The 15,650-nt window shown below is 42.1% G+C and overlaps 1 protein-coding gene across 2 annotated transcripts; it reads right to left on the reverse strand.

Annotated features, from left to right (window-relative positions):
* Nucleotides 1-433: 433 nt before the first annotated feature.
* CHRNA9 (cholinergic receptor nicotinic alpha 9 subunit) lies at nucleotides 434-14,747 on the reverse strand. 2 transcript variants are annotated; one of them, XM_043544492.1, is made up of 6 exons: nucleotides 12,772-14,747; nucleotides 10,484-10,629; nucleotides 9,499-9,653; nucleotides 7,721-7,893; nucleotides 7,361-7,468; nucleotides 2,289-5,393 (listed from the first exon to the last, which is right to left on the reverse strand). In XM_043544492.1, the coding sequence occupies exons 1-6, from the start codon at nucleotides 12,839-12,841 to the stop codon at nucleotides 4,825-4,827; spliced, it is 1,221 nt and encodes a 406-aa protein (XP_043400427.1). In that variant the 5' UTR covers nucleotides 12,842-14,747; the 3' UTR covers nucleotides 2,289-4,824. The 2 variants fall into 2 exon arrangements, with proteins under 2 accessions (XP_007066475.1, XP_043400427.1); XM_007066413.3 differs by having other exon boundaries at nucleotides 434-5,393; nucleotides 7,361-7,893; nucleotides 12,772-14,745.
* Nucleotides 14,748-15,650: the final 903 nt, after the last annotated feature.

Consider the following 15,650-nt stretch of genomic DNA (forward strand, 5'->3'; position numbering starts at 1 on the left):
GGCGGGGGGAGATACCAGCAAAAGGAGGACACTCAGGCCTAAGAATAGTAAACCATGCTTTATTGAAGGAAGGAAGAACTTAAGCTCCAATCTGCACGGGGAGTCCCTAGGACGCGCAGAGGGGCTGCAGGGGACTCTGGCCATTCGGGACAGCTGATCAGGCAGGACTCCGCTGGGGGGGCGGGGGGGAGGAGTCCTCTGCGGCACTATATTCTCCGCGCTTATCTCGGGGTTACATGGGGTCACAGCTGGCTACATTCTTATATGTACGATTTATGCTTATTACATAAATGGACTTGTTTACAGGCAAAAATATGCTGAGCTATGCTACAGTATCTTTTGGCAGGGTCTGTCAGACAAAGTTCATTGAAACTGCCTGCAACCTCCACTTACCTCCAGTCACATACTCAGTCCACCACTTAGCTCCTCGCCAATCTTCCGCAACCTTGCCCCTACAACAGCTTAGACTATCAGGCTGTGCAGGAAGGAGTCAGAGAGAAAACAGGCATCTGGAGCCTCTCATTGCTGCCTGTAAGTCATCAGGCATAATGTGTCCTTTACATTTCCCTAAGCAAAAAGACTATACAAGGTGAGAGCTACTGTCAGCATAAGCCTCTCTAATATAAGGACAGGAGTGGGCCTCTGTTTCAGCTAGCAGTGCTGACCAGGAACAGAAGGGAACAAGCCTTGTTCTTTACACAAAAGTAGCACAGCAGCCATATTCCCTGAAGCTCTGAGCACCATTGCACTGCAAAGCTGCCCAGAGATCCTGCTGGGACAGCCCCCCTTCCTACTGGCCCACAGTACTTAAAAGTACAGCATACTCAGGGCACAGCATACAGATCACAAACAATATTTACAGCCTTCATTATCCTTCGGAGCAAATATAACCAGAATGTCATTCTACAGTCTTAATTCTCAGCAAGGCTTCTCATCTGAGTGCATTAATACATATTTCTCTTTATTATTGTAATCACATACATTCATCATTGTATTAGTTAGTCTTCAAAGATTATTGGAAGTGTGTGAAAGACACATAAAAAGGGAAGGGGAGAAGGAAAGCGAGACAACGAGAATATTAGATTCCTCGGTCTTCATTCAACACTAAAAATATTGTATACAATTTAGATTCCCAATGCTCTCAGCTGATGTGGTCTAGGACAATTTTTACTCTATGCAATATGAGAGATGTTTGCAGTTAGTGTATTGGTCTGGAATGTATGAGCTGACTATTAGCAACTATGCTATTATTACTACAAATGTGTATGATGTTGGGATGTAATTTTCACTTACAGGCTATGTGATTCTGGTTCTCTGAAAACCCCACCTTGCAGGATTTCTACTCCTGGATTTTACCTCCTTTGGGGCAGATCCCACAGGAGGAGTTCCTGGCAGTATAACTAGAACAGTTCTGTTACACAAGAGAAGGCAGGTGTCATGCACTGCTCTCAGGCATGCCCCCTTGCAGATGCCTTATACGCAGCACCCACTCAGGTTTTTTCAATCAATTACCCAGGACAGATTAGTTAAAAACCTATATCCCGTCTGTGGTTCTGGTTTAACAACTAACTCACCTCTTGGTTGCTCAGGTTCACACCCACTCTGGGCCCATATTAGAGCCCCAATAGGTTTTCTTGCCCCAGTTCAGGAGGTCCCAGCCCTCCTCCTGCAACTGGATTGTACATCAAACAGTCATTCTTTTGAAACAGGAGACTCCCAGCTCTCCTCCGCAGAGTTACTAGTACTTTAAACCAGGAGTGGGCAAACTTTTTGGCCCGAAGACCACATCTGGGAATAGAAATTATGATAGGGCAGCACTTATAACAGACATAAGGTACCAAAGTAGTGGAAGAATTAAAAGAGAAATGACCTCCCAGATTCCACAGGCTGAATGCAGTGCTTAGGAGTCTAGAAAGGCTAGAAGGGTTTTGGGGAGGTAAAACACAGCAGTGGAGGTCAGTCATGTCAGGACATATGCTTTCTGTTTCATTTTCTGCTACAGACATTGTGAGAGACCTTGGGCAGGTCACATAACCTCTCTGTGCCTCAGTTTCGCCATCACCTGCCCAAGGTCATAGATTCGCTTAGATTTTAAGACTAGTAAGAACCACTGTGATGATCTAGTCTGACTTCCTATATAACAGAGGCCTTAGGATTTAATTAATTCCTGCTTCAAGTCCAATAGCTATAGTTGAGCTGGAGTATATCTGTGAGAAAAAACATCCAGTCTTTATTTAAAGATTTCCAGTGATACAGAATCCATCCCAACGCTGGGTAAATTGTTCCAATAGTTAAATTACCCTCATTGTTAAAAATTTGCACCTTATTTCTAATCTAGCCACCTACCAACCATTGGATCTTGTTATACATTTGTCTGCTGGAGTGAAGAGCCCCCTCTTTTATCTAATTTTGTCTCCCATGTACGTTGTTAGACTGTAATCAAGTCACTCCTTAACACCCTTCCTGTGAGGGAGGTAATTCTCTCATGCTTTGAGATCGTCAAACAGAAGGTAGTAGGGAAGTGCAAAATATTCTAACCCTTACATTCCTTGAAGGGGAAAAACAGGGGCACAATTTTTATTTCAAAAAGCACAAGCTCCACAGATATCTGCACGCTTATATTTGCACATGTAAATTTTACAGCTAGTGCACTTATGCATATTGAATGCAGTTTGAAGTCTCTCAACATTTTAGCCTCATCTTCAATATTTCTCCTCTTCCCATACCTTTGAACAGTATTTTTTCCATGGCACAGAACACATTCATTTCCTCAGACATATGCCATAAAGCTAAGCATTGACGTCCACAGCAAATGGATGGTGCCATCTGTCTGCACTGTGAAAATGTACAGTTTGACTTCTGAATAGAATATGTACCAGAAAGTGCCTGATTTCCAGGGAACTCATGGTGTGGTTCAAAGAACTTCCAATATTTCGTCAGATACTTAGTTTATTCTGATAGCTACTCAAATTATCTTTACACTAGAACCTAGGCATTTATGGCTTGCATTATGTATGAGAATCCAGATAGGCTTACAGCTTTAATTATTCCACACAAGAGACAAAACCAGTCATTAAGAATTCAGTGTATCATTTACATGATAATACAAATCCCTTTCTTCCAATGAGTTTTTGGATAACAATGACAACGCTCTGCTGTTTGACTCCTCAGCATCTTAAATTACATCTTCACTGGTGCGCTCATATTAGTTGCAACAATTATGAAAATGAGTGTTGTCACATGAACTTTTGACTGGGATCCATTTCAGTGTCATTCTGCGTCTCTCACTGCATCTAGAATATCATGGTTTCAAAGCTCAAGGTGCTTAGTAAAGGTCATTCACTTGCCCTCGGTATGCCTTGTGTATCAGCTTCTAGCTTCACTGCAAGGGGAATCTTCCTTAGGCATACAAGGTCTGCAGGGCTAAAAGGAGTAAAAAGCATTAAAAGAATTGTTTGTCCATAAAGCAAACAAACACACAAGCAGTAGATGTGCTGAGCAAGGAGACAGTTTTGTATAATCAATTGGCTGACTGTCACATCAGTTTAATAAAACTGTTTAAAATTTATGATTTGTACTAGAGTAAAGGGAGTCGCCCGATAATCACACCTATTGTGCTAGATGTTGCATAGGCAAGTGCCAAAGAAAACAGATCCTAGCCCAGCGAGTTTACAATCTAGATACCAAAACAGGATGCAACAAATGGGCAAGATAGATAAATGAGACGGGATGGGTGGGAGGATGAAGTAACAGAATGAGCAATGTTGAACAAAGACCAGAAGTCACAACTCCATGCTTTAGCAGTATTAGGGTAGTACCTAAAGGTTCCAAACAGGATCAGCCCCCCTCCCACCCCTATACAGTACATCTTTACACTGTGCAAATACAGGGGAAGATGTAGAATCAAGGAGGAAATAGGGAAACAGCATCAAAGGCAGCAGAAAGTTCAAGGAGAATGATAGGGAAGAGGGTGCAAGACTTAGCCAGAAAAAAGTCCTAGAAATCATGGTGAGCCCGGTTTTGATGGTGTAAAAAAGTAATACCGGAAGGGATCCAGGCAGGAATTAGCTGGAAGGAAATCAAGGCAGCTATTGTTTTTAACCAGTTCAAAGAATTGAGAGGGGAAGAAGGAGATGGGACAGTAGTTAGAGGCAGGTGGGTGTTAGGACATAAACATGTTTGAACATTCATTGGAAGAAGCCAGAAGAAAAGGATGAGGCAAAATGAGGGAATGAAAGAGGGAGGAAGAGATAGTAGCAGCTAGGCAGGGAAGGTCTCAGGGGAATTGTCAAACATTCACATTTAGAGTGTGTTTTTCCATCTAACAGCAAGTTGGCCACACTGCAGGCCACAGATTAAATGCAGCCCTTGGAATTCTATTATCTTTAATATGGAGGTGCATCCCATTGGGATCACTGCTCCTAGGACACAGTGCTCCTTCCTGAGCCAATCCAAGGCCATAACCTGTTTTAATCAAGACAGAGTACAACATACTTGTCCAGCGCTCTTTCATAGGGTGCACTTCCATGTTACAGATAATGGCAGTTGCAACTGTTCAGTTTAATGCAAGTTAGACTCCGCCCTTAACTCCTCGCAAGTTGCTAATATGACCTTAGCTGAGCAAAGTTTGGATGCCTCTGATCTGATGGAATCATTCTGACAAGATGACTCACGTAATGGCAATCTCTCAAATTATTTTGTTTGTTTTTACAGAATTAAAGATACAGAAACCTCAGATACATCCCTCAGTAACAAAGTACCATCAAGGCAAACTAGCTAAACATCCCTTCATACATAAAAATAAATACACTCTAGTATCTTCAGTTAAATTGCTTTGCCTATAATCAGGAAGCTCATGAAAAAGACCATAATAAAAAAAATCCACATGAAGAATCTGTCCATCACTTTTGCTACCTTTTTCCACTCAATTCCTTTCGCGCGGTTTGCTTTGTGGTCTCTGACGCAATTAGCAATATACTCAATATTCTTTATCAGTACTTTATAACAGGAGCAGCAGTTAACAGCATCCTTAGCATTTTCACATTGAATTCCATTACTGTTATTTAAATGTCCATTTAGCTTCTTCTTTAGATCACTGTCATTGTTTCTGTTCCTGGAAAGTTGACTGGTCACCCCCTCGTGTCTGTCCTGCTTTTTCTGATACTTAAAATCCTTTCTTAATTTATGTTCTTGTGCTTTCACTCTTTGTGGACTTGTACAATTTTCACCCACATCATAAACAAAAAAGATCTTTGACATGTAGTCCAAAATAACCACCCTGGCCCATTGTGGAACAGGTTGGGCTTCTGCTCCACAGTGATGGATATTCATTATAATGATGGTCAGTGCAGTGGATGCTGTAATCATTGTCATAGTTGCTATGTAATATTTGCCTGTAATGTAAAAAATATGGAAATGTATATTAAAGTATTATTCAAGTTAAAATCACCTCTGCAGAAAGGAAAAAAAATCCCACAACATAAACTGAAATATGAGAAGCTTTGGTCAGAATTCTGGAATCATCCTAATGCTCTGTAGTTATGGTTGCATTGGGATTTGCCACTTAAAATAGCATTTAAGTCCATTCAAACAAATAAAATCTCCCACTGATCATGACCCATATTATACCATTTCAAAAGAATAACCACATAATTATCAAGGTAAATATTCACACTCTCTAATGCCCCAATTTCAAAAGCAACCATGTGAAAGTCTTTTTAAAAAATGTTCACAGTGAATTTCACATATTTTTAGGATCCCTACAAAATCTGTATCAACATTTACACACTTCACATTTGTTACACCACTTTTTTTTTCCAAATTCATAAATTAATTTGGAAAAAAGCCCACCCATCATGTAAGTGATTATATGAAATTGTCATAACTGTTGATTTTCAACAAAGAAGCAGTGAAGATCACATTTTTCATCTCTGGGTTTCCAGATGCATGAGGGGCTGGGAATGTCTGCAGCTTGGCAAAACTAATGGGGTAAAAGGGGAGTCTGGAAGCTGAGCTGTGCAGGAGAAGAAGGCATATACATGCTTCTTTACTTTTTCCCCAACAGATCAGCTAGGGCTCACCAAAGAAAGGGGTTAGGAGGAGTCCTAGTTCTGCATGGCAGAACAAGCTGTGCTGTAGGTGTGCTCAGATTCTATAGAACCTAACAGGTTCTCAAACCAGGGCACCTAGGAACCAGTTGGTATATGGGAGCTACACCCTGGGATAGTGGGCTGCATGGTTCATGGGAAGCTAGGAACCTGCACCATAAGGAAGGCTTCTGCAGCATACCTGCTCTGGATTGTATTAAAAGGGTTCTCCCACTCCCAGACAAGCCACAAAATATCCATCAAGTGGGCCAGAGAAGACACTAGCGCTTCCCCCACCTTCTCCTCCTGTATAATTGAGCTGCTCCTCAGCTCCCACATCTGACCTCTTCTCCTGTGAATTGTCCCCAAATCCTCACATAACCTCTGTCCTTAGCTCAAATCTCCGACAGCCAGACCCTGCTCCTTGGAGTCGGGGCTGCCTGTGGGATTTAAGCCAGGATCAGAGTCTGGAATGGAACTGAGTCAGTAGATTTCCTTCTATGGCCCTGAGGGGAGAGAAAGTGCCACCCCACCCAACATGCCCTGACCTCTCCAATCCCCTAGCCATAGCAAAGGTGCTGTTCCACAGCTCAGCTGTGCAGAAACAGTCATAGGGAGCACTAATGCTTGTCTGGCTTTTCTACATGACAGAGCTGCTATGGTTTGCCGCCCCATGTCTTGTGGTCATCTCTGGTGAGCTATAGCAGGTCTACCCGGTGCAGAAGGCAGGGAAGACTTAGTGCTCACCTCTTCTCCATCCCAACTCTGCATTCCCTGCAGCTCTCCCTCTTCCCATCCAACAAGTCACGTGATCCTCACCCCCACAAACTCCCTTTTGCTTCCAACACACAACCCACAATGCTCTCATCCAATGTCTCAAGACAGCAGACTTCAACCAAATGAATCACTACACCAGTACCTGGAGCACCCTGTGGTCTCTCAGCCAATTACTGACCCATTACAGCTTGTGAACCTATGAAGATGACATCCTGAAGTGTCTGACCTCATCCTCAATTTTCCTTCATTAACACTGCAGCCCAGGTTTTAGCACATCCATGTTTTATTATTAGTTTATCCCCATGCAGCACAAAATAATCTTGTCATAGAACTTCACTATATTTGTATAAGTTCCATACACATTTGAAGTATTACACAAGGATTTAGAAACTCTGCATCACAATATTTATCTTTCCAGATTCCATTAATGATGTATTGTCTCCCTGACATTATACAACCACTATTTATAAGCCATGATAAAAATCTGAAATACCCACCTATCAAGGGCACATTTTCAGAAGGAGGCATGCTTTCTGCAACCATTAGCTGAAATACAGTTAGAGCAAGCAGAACTGTAACGCCAAGCGACACTTTTTCCCCAGAATCTGCAGGAAGGTAGAATCCCAGTGGGGCCAGGAAAGAGATCAAAACACAAGGGAGCAGCAGGTTAAATATATAGAAGGAAGACCTCCTTTTCAAGATCAGTGTGAATGTAATATCTGGATACGGCTCAGAGCAGCAGCCATACGTGATTACATTCTTAACAGCTGGCATCCCATGAATCTCCCACTCCACATCTTCTATAAAGTCAGATAGATCTCCACTGTCCAAAGCATTTATTATGTCTACCTGATTACCATTGTAGGTCCAGGAACCAAAGGTAAGGTTACACTGCTGGTCATCAAAGGGAAAATAAGAAACATCCACCACACATGAACTCTTTGTTATAGCTGGTGCATCCCAAGTAATTTTTCCATCATATCTCAATACTACATTTGTGTTCACTGGTTCTGAAAAGTCATCATCAGCCCTAAAAAGACAAAATGATAAAAAAAATTAGAACACAAAATATATCAGAAAATAAGGTTATTAAGCACACCTCTGAATTCACATCATTTACTGAATATTGTACTGGCTGTTATGTATGGCCACTATAATGGCTATTATTGGACAGACTCAGCTGTGTATCAAAGACCCAATACTGCTAACGTATAACTGAAATTCTCCTTAGCTCAAGCAGTAAGTGTCTCTGCTTTTTGCAGCAGGGGATTTGAGTGCTATTCCTCATGCAACTGTAAAGTTCAGTGTGCAGCACTAACGAAAAACTTGAAATCCCAGATGACCATGGATTTGTTACAGTATTTAGGCTGTCACAAATTAACATTAAGAAGAAAGATGGCCTTGTTGTTAAGGCAGAGTCAGATCAGAGTCCATAGGTCTCCCAGACCTAGGTCTGGTTCTGCTGCTACCCCAGCAAAGCTGCCTTAGAACTATCCCATGTGAGGAACCCCTGAGCCCTTTACATCATGTGCAACACAAAGATGTGTCTTTTGGTCTCATGGAGTGTAAACATTTGGGGCTACATTCTACCTTATTAAAACATTCCCTGCCATGCCAAAAGCCTCAATGCAGTACCACTGTGCTAGTAAAACTGATTGTTCTAGTTTACTATCGGTCATAACAACAAATAAACTAGCTCAGATTATGGTAATTCAGTGTTTGAAAATTAGATTAATTCACAACACGAGTAAAGATATTTTTTCCAAAGTTTTTATTTTCTCTTGTGGTGCCCCTTTCTAGTGGGTGATATTGTGAACCCATGCTCTTTAATGTAAATGCTTGAGCAAACAATTTTAAACAGATTTTGAAAGATAGTTTCTCCTTATAAAACATTTCAACTTCTTTTCTAAAGAAGCAACAAAGGGTACTTTTTCCACGTAATGAGTCAATCATCTGGAAGCTCCCCAGTACTTAATTTGGAATGAAGGAGGTGCTGGGGCTCAAGCAATTTTTTTACTTTCATAACTGAGGCGGCAAACTCAGAGGTGCTGGGGCTATGAACTGCCAAGCCTAAGTCCTGGCAAGCCCTGGCACAAATTAAACACTGAAGCTCCATTGGCGCAGCCCCACAGAGCGGGTGAAAGGGCACAAACTATGTTGTTACCTATTGTATCTTGATTCCTAATTCAGCTGTAACTGAAGTGTAGACAGGACTACAGACATATGCTCAAAATTAATCTCTTATGGACAGTTTTGAAGTGACCTCCAAACCACTGCTCCAAAATTTCACATAAGTCACATTTGCTCAGTATAGTCTCTTAATAAGCAGTAAAAATAAACTTAAGTGAAACCATACATACTTTGTGCAGAGACCAGACTGTAGTAGTAGGACTCAAGGCCCCTTTCACAGCATCATATTAACACAGAAATTGCCATATCAGATGAGACCAGTGGTCTGTCTAGTCCAATATCTTATGGCCAGATCCAGTCACTCCAAAGGAAGGTGCAATGAAGTGGATGGTTATGGGTTAACTCACCCATAGGAAAATTTCTTCATATATATTCATTTATAAAAGAAAAATATTAAATCTAACTATGTGGTTGTGCTAAGAAACTGCCCCTCAATTGTACTTACTTGTTATACAGGACAATGTCTGGTCTCCACACCAGGTTGCTAGGAATCCTGATAGAATCCAACCCATCATATTCATCTTTGTCCCACTTGAGATATGCATCATACCAACTTTGTCGAATCCATAAATACGCAGTCAAAATTTGGTTTCTTTCATCCTGTAAGGAGTTACCATATACATAAACATTTCTAATCTATGACTCAACAAAGACACACTTTGTTTCAGGGGGAGTTCATTTTATAAACATAATGTGTTTCTTCTAAGACTTACTGTACGGTAAGAAGTCTACAATGTCAGTACAGAGGAACCAACTATGACAATTCCCACTGATTTCTCTGAAAGCTGCGCAGGCTCAGACCTTAGTTTGGTACGTACACCTGTTAATGTTTACATTATTTTAAATTACCTGTAATTAAAAAACCATGTGAGGAATTTTCTTCACTCTTTGCAGACACATTCTCCTTTGCAGACAAATTCTCCTGTGCCTTCAAAGTGAATCTGACAATTTTCGAACCAAACCAGTTTTCCAAGCAAAAGCTATTGGGGTGGGGGAGGGCTAAACTAGGACTTTTTATTGGAAGCTGGATACAGCATTAACTGTGAAGAACTACTACTTCTGCAAAACAACAGGTATAGAGAAAAATAAGATACCCAATTTTTTTTTTTTTTTTTGCTTCAGTGCAATGGGACAAAACAAACGCTTTGATGCTGAAAAAATCAGTATCTAATTGTTATTACAAAAGAAGTCTAACATCTTAACCAGTCAGGTCATAATGGTGTAAATGGATGAGTACATATTAGGAACAGAAACCTATGAAGAAACATTATTAAATGTATCACTTTATGCAGGAAAATGCAAATTGTCCTCACATCTCCAAGTGAAACATGAAGTTTTAAATTCTGAAACCCATGCTGTTCTAAGAGTTTCCAAATTGTAGGTGTGGAAGTTTGCACATTTCTAGAACACGGAACTGTCTTGTTACTCACCATATCTTTAATTTGGGACAACGTGATCTGAAGGGTGACATTCAGTGCTTTATCTGTGTCTTCCACTGGTCTCAGAGCATTTGAATAGTCTCCAAACAGTTCACTGAATAGCATTTGAGCATATTTTCCTTGTGCAGACTCCACACCTACATCAAATAGTATATCAAATATATCACATTAAGTAGTGTGCATGCTATCCCCAAGGCTCCAAATAGCATTTGTTACTGTTAGAATACATACTGCCATCCAGCTGGTAATATATACATACTGTACTATATCATATTTAATATAGAACACATGTAGCAAATCTGATGAGACCCATGCAGAATAGGTCATGTTGTAGTAACTAAATGGATATTATAAAATTAATGTTTTACACCCATTTTATATAACACTCTGCAATAATATACCCCTTTTCATCCATAGATACGACAGTCCTTTTCACAGGAGGACAAATATCATTATCCCTATTTTATTGATGGTGGAAAATAAGGCCCAGAGAGAATAAGGCCCAGATTTTTATAGGAATTCAGGCATAGGCATTGCAATGTGAGCACAGCTAATTGATTTAGGACAGGGGTGGGAAAACTTTTTGGCCCAAGGGCCACATCGGGAAATAGAAATTGTATGGTGGGCCATGAATGCTCACAAAATTGGGGCTGGTGATGAGGAGTTTGGGGTGTAGGAGGGTGTTCTGGGCTGGGACTGAGGGGTTCAGAGGGCGGGAGGGAGATCAGGGCTGGGGCAGGGGTGCAGGAAGGGGTGTAGGTTCCAGCAGGAGGTGCAGGCTCTGGGGTGGGGCTGGGGATGAGAGGGTTGGGGTACACGAGTGGGCTCTGGGCTGGGATTGAGGGGTATGGAGAGTGGGAGGGTGATCAGGGCTGGGGTAAGGGGTTGGGGTGTGGGGAGAGGCTCAGGCACTTACCTCAAGCGCCTCCCGGAAGCAGTGGCATGTCCCTTCTGTGGCTGCTATGCAGAGGCGTGGCTACGCAACTCTGCACGCTGCCCCGTCCGCATGCACCGCCCCTGCAGCTCCCATTGGAGCGGGTAGGAGCCAGAGCAGGGCCATGCCGCGGCTTCCAGGATCCACGTGGTGCGGCTCCCAACCCTGCGACCCAGCTGGAGGGGGGCCAAGCCACGTGGTGTGGCTCAGGGGCCAGCTTAAAACAGCACACAGGCCAGATCCGACCCGTGGGCTGTAGTTTGCCCAAACCTGATTTAGGAGCCTAAATCTCATTTTCAAGAGAGATTTAGGCTTTTAGATGCCTAAATCACAGAAACTGTCAATGGCTTTAGATTCCCAAGTGCCTAAATCCTTTTTTGAAAATGAGATTTAGGCTCCTAAATCAGTTAGCTATTGCAACACTGAGGGCAGCAATGCCTAAATACTTTTCAAAATCTGGTGACTTGCTTAAACAGTCACTCAGTTGCTGAGCTAAGAATAGAAACCAGGTCTGACTTCCAGTCCTCTACACTAGCCAATGTGCTGTCTCCTTACACATAAATATTGCTCTCTACAAAAGAGAGTTGAATACTACTTCTAAAATTTGCTCCTCTTTTATGGCATTCATGTTTGAATAAAAAATTTGATGAATTTTGTTCATTATTTGGCCAATGGATAGAGCTGGTTGAATAATTAGTGAATACATTCATTGAATAATTCCTTCAATTAATTTTTGCAAACTTTTCCAAAGAATAGCATATATGTGAAAAAGATTTTTATTCTGTTATCCATCCGGCTCTACAGATAATCCACTGAAATACTTTCTTTAAAATCATAGGTTTGCAGATTGCTTTGTCTTCTGAAGTTTCTCTGTGTTGTACTGCATTATCTTTAGATGGAGTCACAGATTTCAAAAAGCAAAGGACAAGAATGTTAACATTTGTCTGACCTATGCAAATTCAAATTCACACAAGTACGCAGCAAGTATTTCAGCGTCCCTCACTCTTCAGCCATTTAGCTGTTCAATTATTGGTAGTGCAGTTCAGGACTAACTACAGTTCAAACGCCACCTTCGCTGGAAAAAAGCAATCAAAGCTAATGAAACCATTTAAACAGCATTTAGGTTCAACAGTCTGCAATCAGAAAATAGTTCTATTTCTGCAGTGCTTACTCAGCAATGAGATAAAATAGCTTGAAACAGTTAAGAGGCTCCACAGCTGCCCAAACTGCATTTTTTGTGCACTCAGCCCTGTGAAGTCAGGGGATGCACAAGGAATGATGGGTGAAGTTGTAAGTGTATAAAGCAACCCTTAAGCTGCACACTGGTATGGGGAAGGGCTCTCACCTCGAAGTATCACTGCTGTGAAAACCAACCAAAGGGAGACGCAGCAGAAGGGCAGGCTGTTTCTCTTCATTCTGAATCCTGAAGTAACTCTGCTCCTCCAGGAACACAAAAATTGTTTTCACCTTCCGAAGCTGAGAGAAATGAGTTGTGCAGCAGCACAAAAGCAGTGGAGACACGGATGTGCTGCTGGTAAGAGCTCTGTTCTCAGCGGCAGCAAGTTTCCTGTGCCCTGAGCAGGGCCCCAGTGCGCACCCCACTCTGCCCTGGTAACCTGAGAGCTGCCCGCTCTGCTGCTCAGTGAGAAGCCAGACAGATGGGATATCACGAGGAAACACTTCATGTAAAGCTCATTCTTTTCATGGTGTTACTGGTTCTTTCTTCTTACTATTAATGCATCAGTAGCAAGTCAGTATATGAAGAATAGTCCATTCACGCTCCCTCAATCTGGGTCAGATTCTGTCCCCCTTATGTTAGTAGTAGCTCAGTCTGTGTAGGTCCACTGAAATCAAGGGAAATTCTTGCAGAGTAAGTCACTACTCAACATGAGGAACAGTGGCAGAATCTGGCCCCATAAGTATAGAATTCTTCCAGGACAGTTCAATGCCAATTTGATGGAGGCCCAGTGTTACTCATCTGTTTATATTCCTCATATTGTTAGTCAAAGAAATTCGCTACTCTCTTTGTGGTCAAACTGTAGTTTGCTGGCATCGTAGGTGCCTTTCAACTGATAGGGCCATTGTCCACTTCCACCTTGCTCTCTCTCCTTTCCATATAGAATAATCCAGTTTGAAGAAAAGCACCAGGGTTCAGTGAGGGGCACTAGATCATCATCTTTGCCATTGCATTTTAGAATAGGCAGTGAAGACTATATATCTAGCTGAAACTGCAAGAGGAAGTATAGATAATAGAATGAAATTACCAATAACAGAATTTAGCCAGGACACATCTGGCTTGTGTAATAAGATTATACACTGCGCTCACCAGTTTACACTCACCAGTTCTTTCTGGTGAAAGTGAACGGATATTTCCAAACAAAAAATGCTTTGCTTTTAGTAGCATTCTTGGTACCATGTGACCAGTGTATGTGCTTAGCTGGCTACATACACCACTGAGATTTGTGAGATTTGTTAACAGCTAAAACCAGTAATTTCAATAAGAGTACTTGTGATGAAATCTCTCTCTCTGTCACATCATTTGATGAATTCCCAAAAGGAAAAAGGTTATAAGTAGTTTAGAAATAAGAGAGGTCAAGGTGGCCCTTAGATTGTATGTAACATGTTGCTTTCTCTTTAGGAAGCAGGGGCACACAGCATTAAAGGAGATAGCTGTGATATTGTCAGGTCAATGTGATCTCAGGGAATAACATCAGTTTGTAGTGTATTTCTCATTAGGCTGGGAGTAGATACTATTGGTGTGTCCTAGTCTGTGGGGAGCTTGCTTTTGATGAGATTGGAGAGATTAGGGGTTGTTTGAAGGCCAGAAGAGGAGGTTCAGGAAAGATTTCTTACAGGTTGGGGTCCCCATCGAGAATGAGTTGTAGCAGTTTGATGATCATATGGGTTCCAGTATGGTGGACAACTAGGGGGGTGTGGTCAGAGGAGGTTTGGATTTCTGTATTGAAGCAGGTTCTCTTGGAGTATTTGGCCTGTTCCAGGATGCGATTTACTTCTCTAGTTGAGTGTCCTTGTTTGGTGAAGGTGGCTTTGAGTGTGCTAAGGTGTATTTCCTGCACTTTTTCCTCGGAGCGTATTCTGTGGTATCTGAGTGCCTGGCTGTAGGCAGATTTCTTGGTGTTTGGAGTGGTTACTGGATCTATGAAGATAGATGTGGTGATCCATGGGTTTCTTATATATAGTTTTCTGTAGGGTTCCGTTGCTGAAGCAGATTGTGGTGTCCAGGAAATATGAGCTGGTGTGGGAGTGTTCCAGAGAGAGTTTGGTCATAGAATCACAGAAGATTAGGGTTGGAAGAGACCTCAGGAGGTCATCTAGTCCAACCCACCTGCTCAAAGCAGGACCAACCCCAACTAAATCATCCCAGCCAGGACTTTGTCAAGCCGGGCCTTAAAAACCTTTAAGGATGGAGATTCCACCACCTCCCTAGGTAACCCATTCCAGTGCTTCACCACCCTCTTAGTGAAATCGTTTTTCCTAATATCCAACCTAGACCGCCCCCACTGCAACTTGAGACCATTTCTCCTTGTTCTGTCATCTGCCACCACTTTGACCAGCCTAGCTCCATCCTCTTCGGAACCCGCCTTCAGGTAGTTGAAGACTGCTATGAAGTTGTGGTGGAAATCTATGTGGGACTTTAAGTCGTCTGTCCATAGGATGAAAATATCATCAGTGTATCTCAGGTATATCACTGGTTTCATGGTGCATATATCCAGAAATTCTTCTTCAAGGTGGCCCAGGAAGAGGTTGGCGTATTGAGGAGCCATCCCAGTACCTATGGCTGTTCCCATGGTTTGGACAAAGTGTTTGTTGTTGACTGTAAAGTTGTAATGGGTGAGGATGAAATGGATGAGATGTGCTTGTAGTGGATATCTGAGGGTTGTCCTTTGTCTTGTAAATATTTGAGGCAGGCAGTTATGCCCTCATTGTGAGGGATGTTGATGTATAGGGAAGTGACATCAATGGTGGTGAGGATGGTGTTCTGAAGGAGATTGTTAATGTTGTAGTTTGTGGAGGAAGTTGGTTATGTCCTGGAGGAAGCTGGCACCGTGTGGTGAGTGGTTTGAGGATGGTTTCTATGAGTCCCGATATTCCTTCAGTAAGAGTGCTGTGGCCAGATATGATGGGTCTGGCTTCACTTGTTTGTGTATCTTGGGAAGCATGTAGAAGGTCCCTGGGGTGAGTTCGTGGAGGAGGAGTTTGTAG

The sequence above is a fragment of the Chelonia mydas genome, chromosome 4 (assembly GCF_015237465.2).
Source record: "Chelonia mydas isolate rCheMyd1 chromosome 4, rCheMyd1.pri.v2, whole genome shotgun sequence".
Taxonomy (NCBI): domain Eukaryota; kingdom Metazoa; phylum Chordata; order Testudines; family Cheloniidae; genus Chelonia; species Chelonia mydas.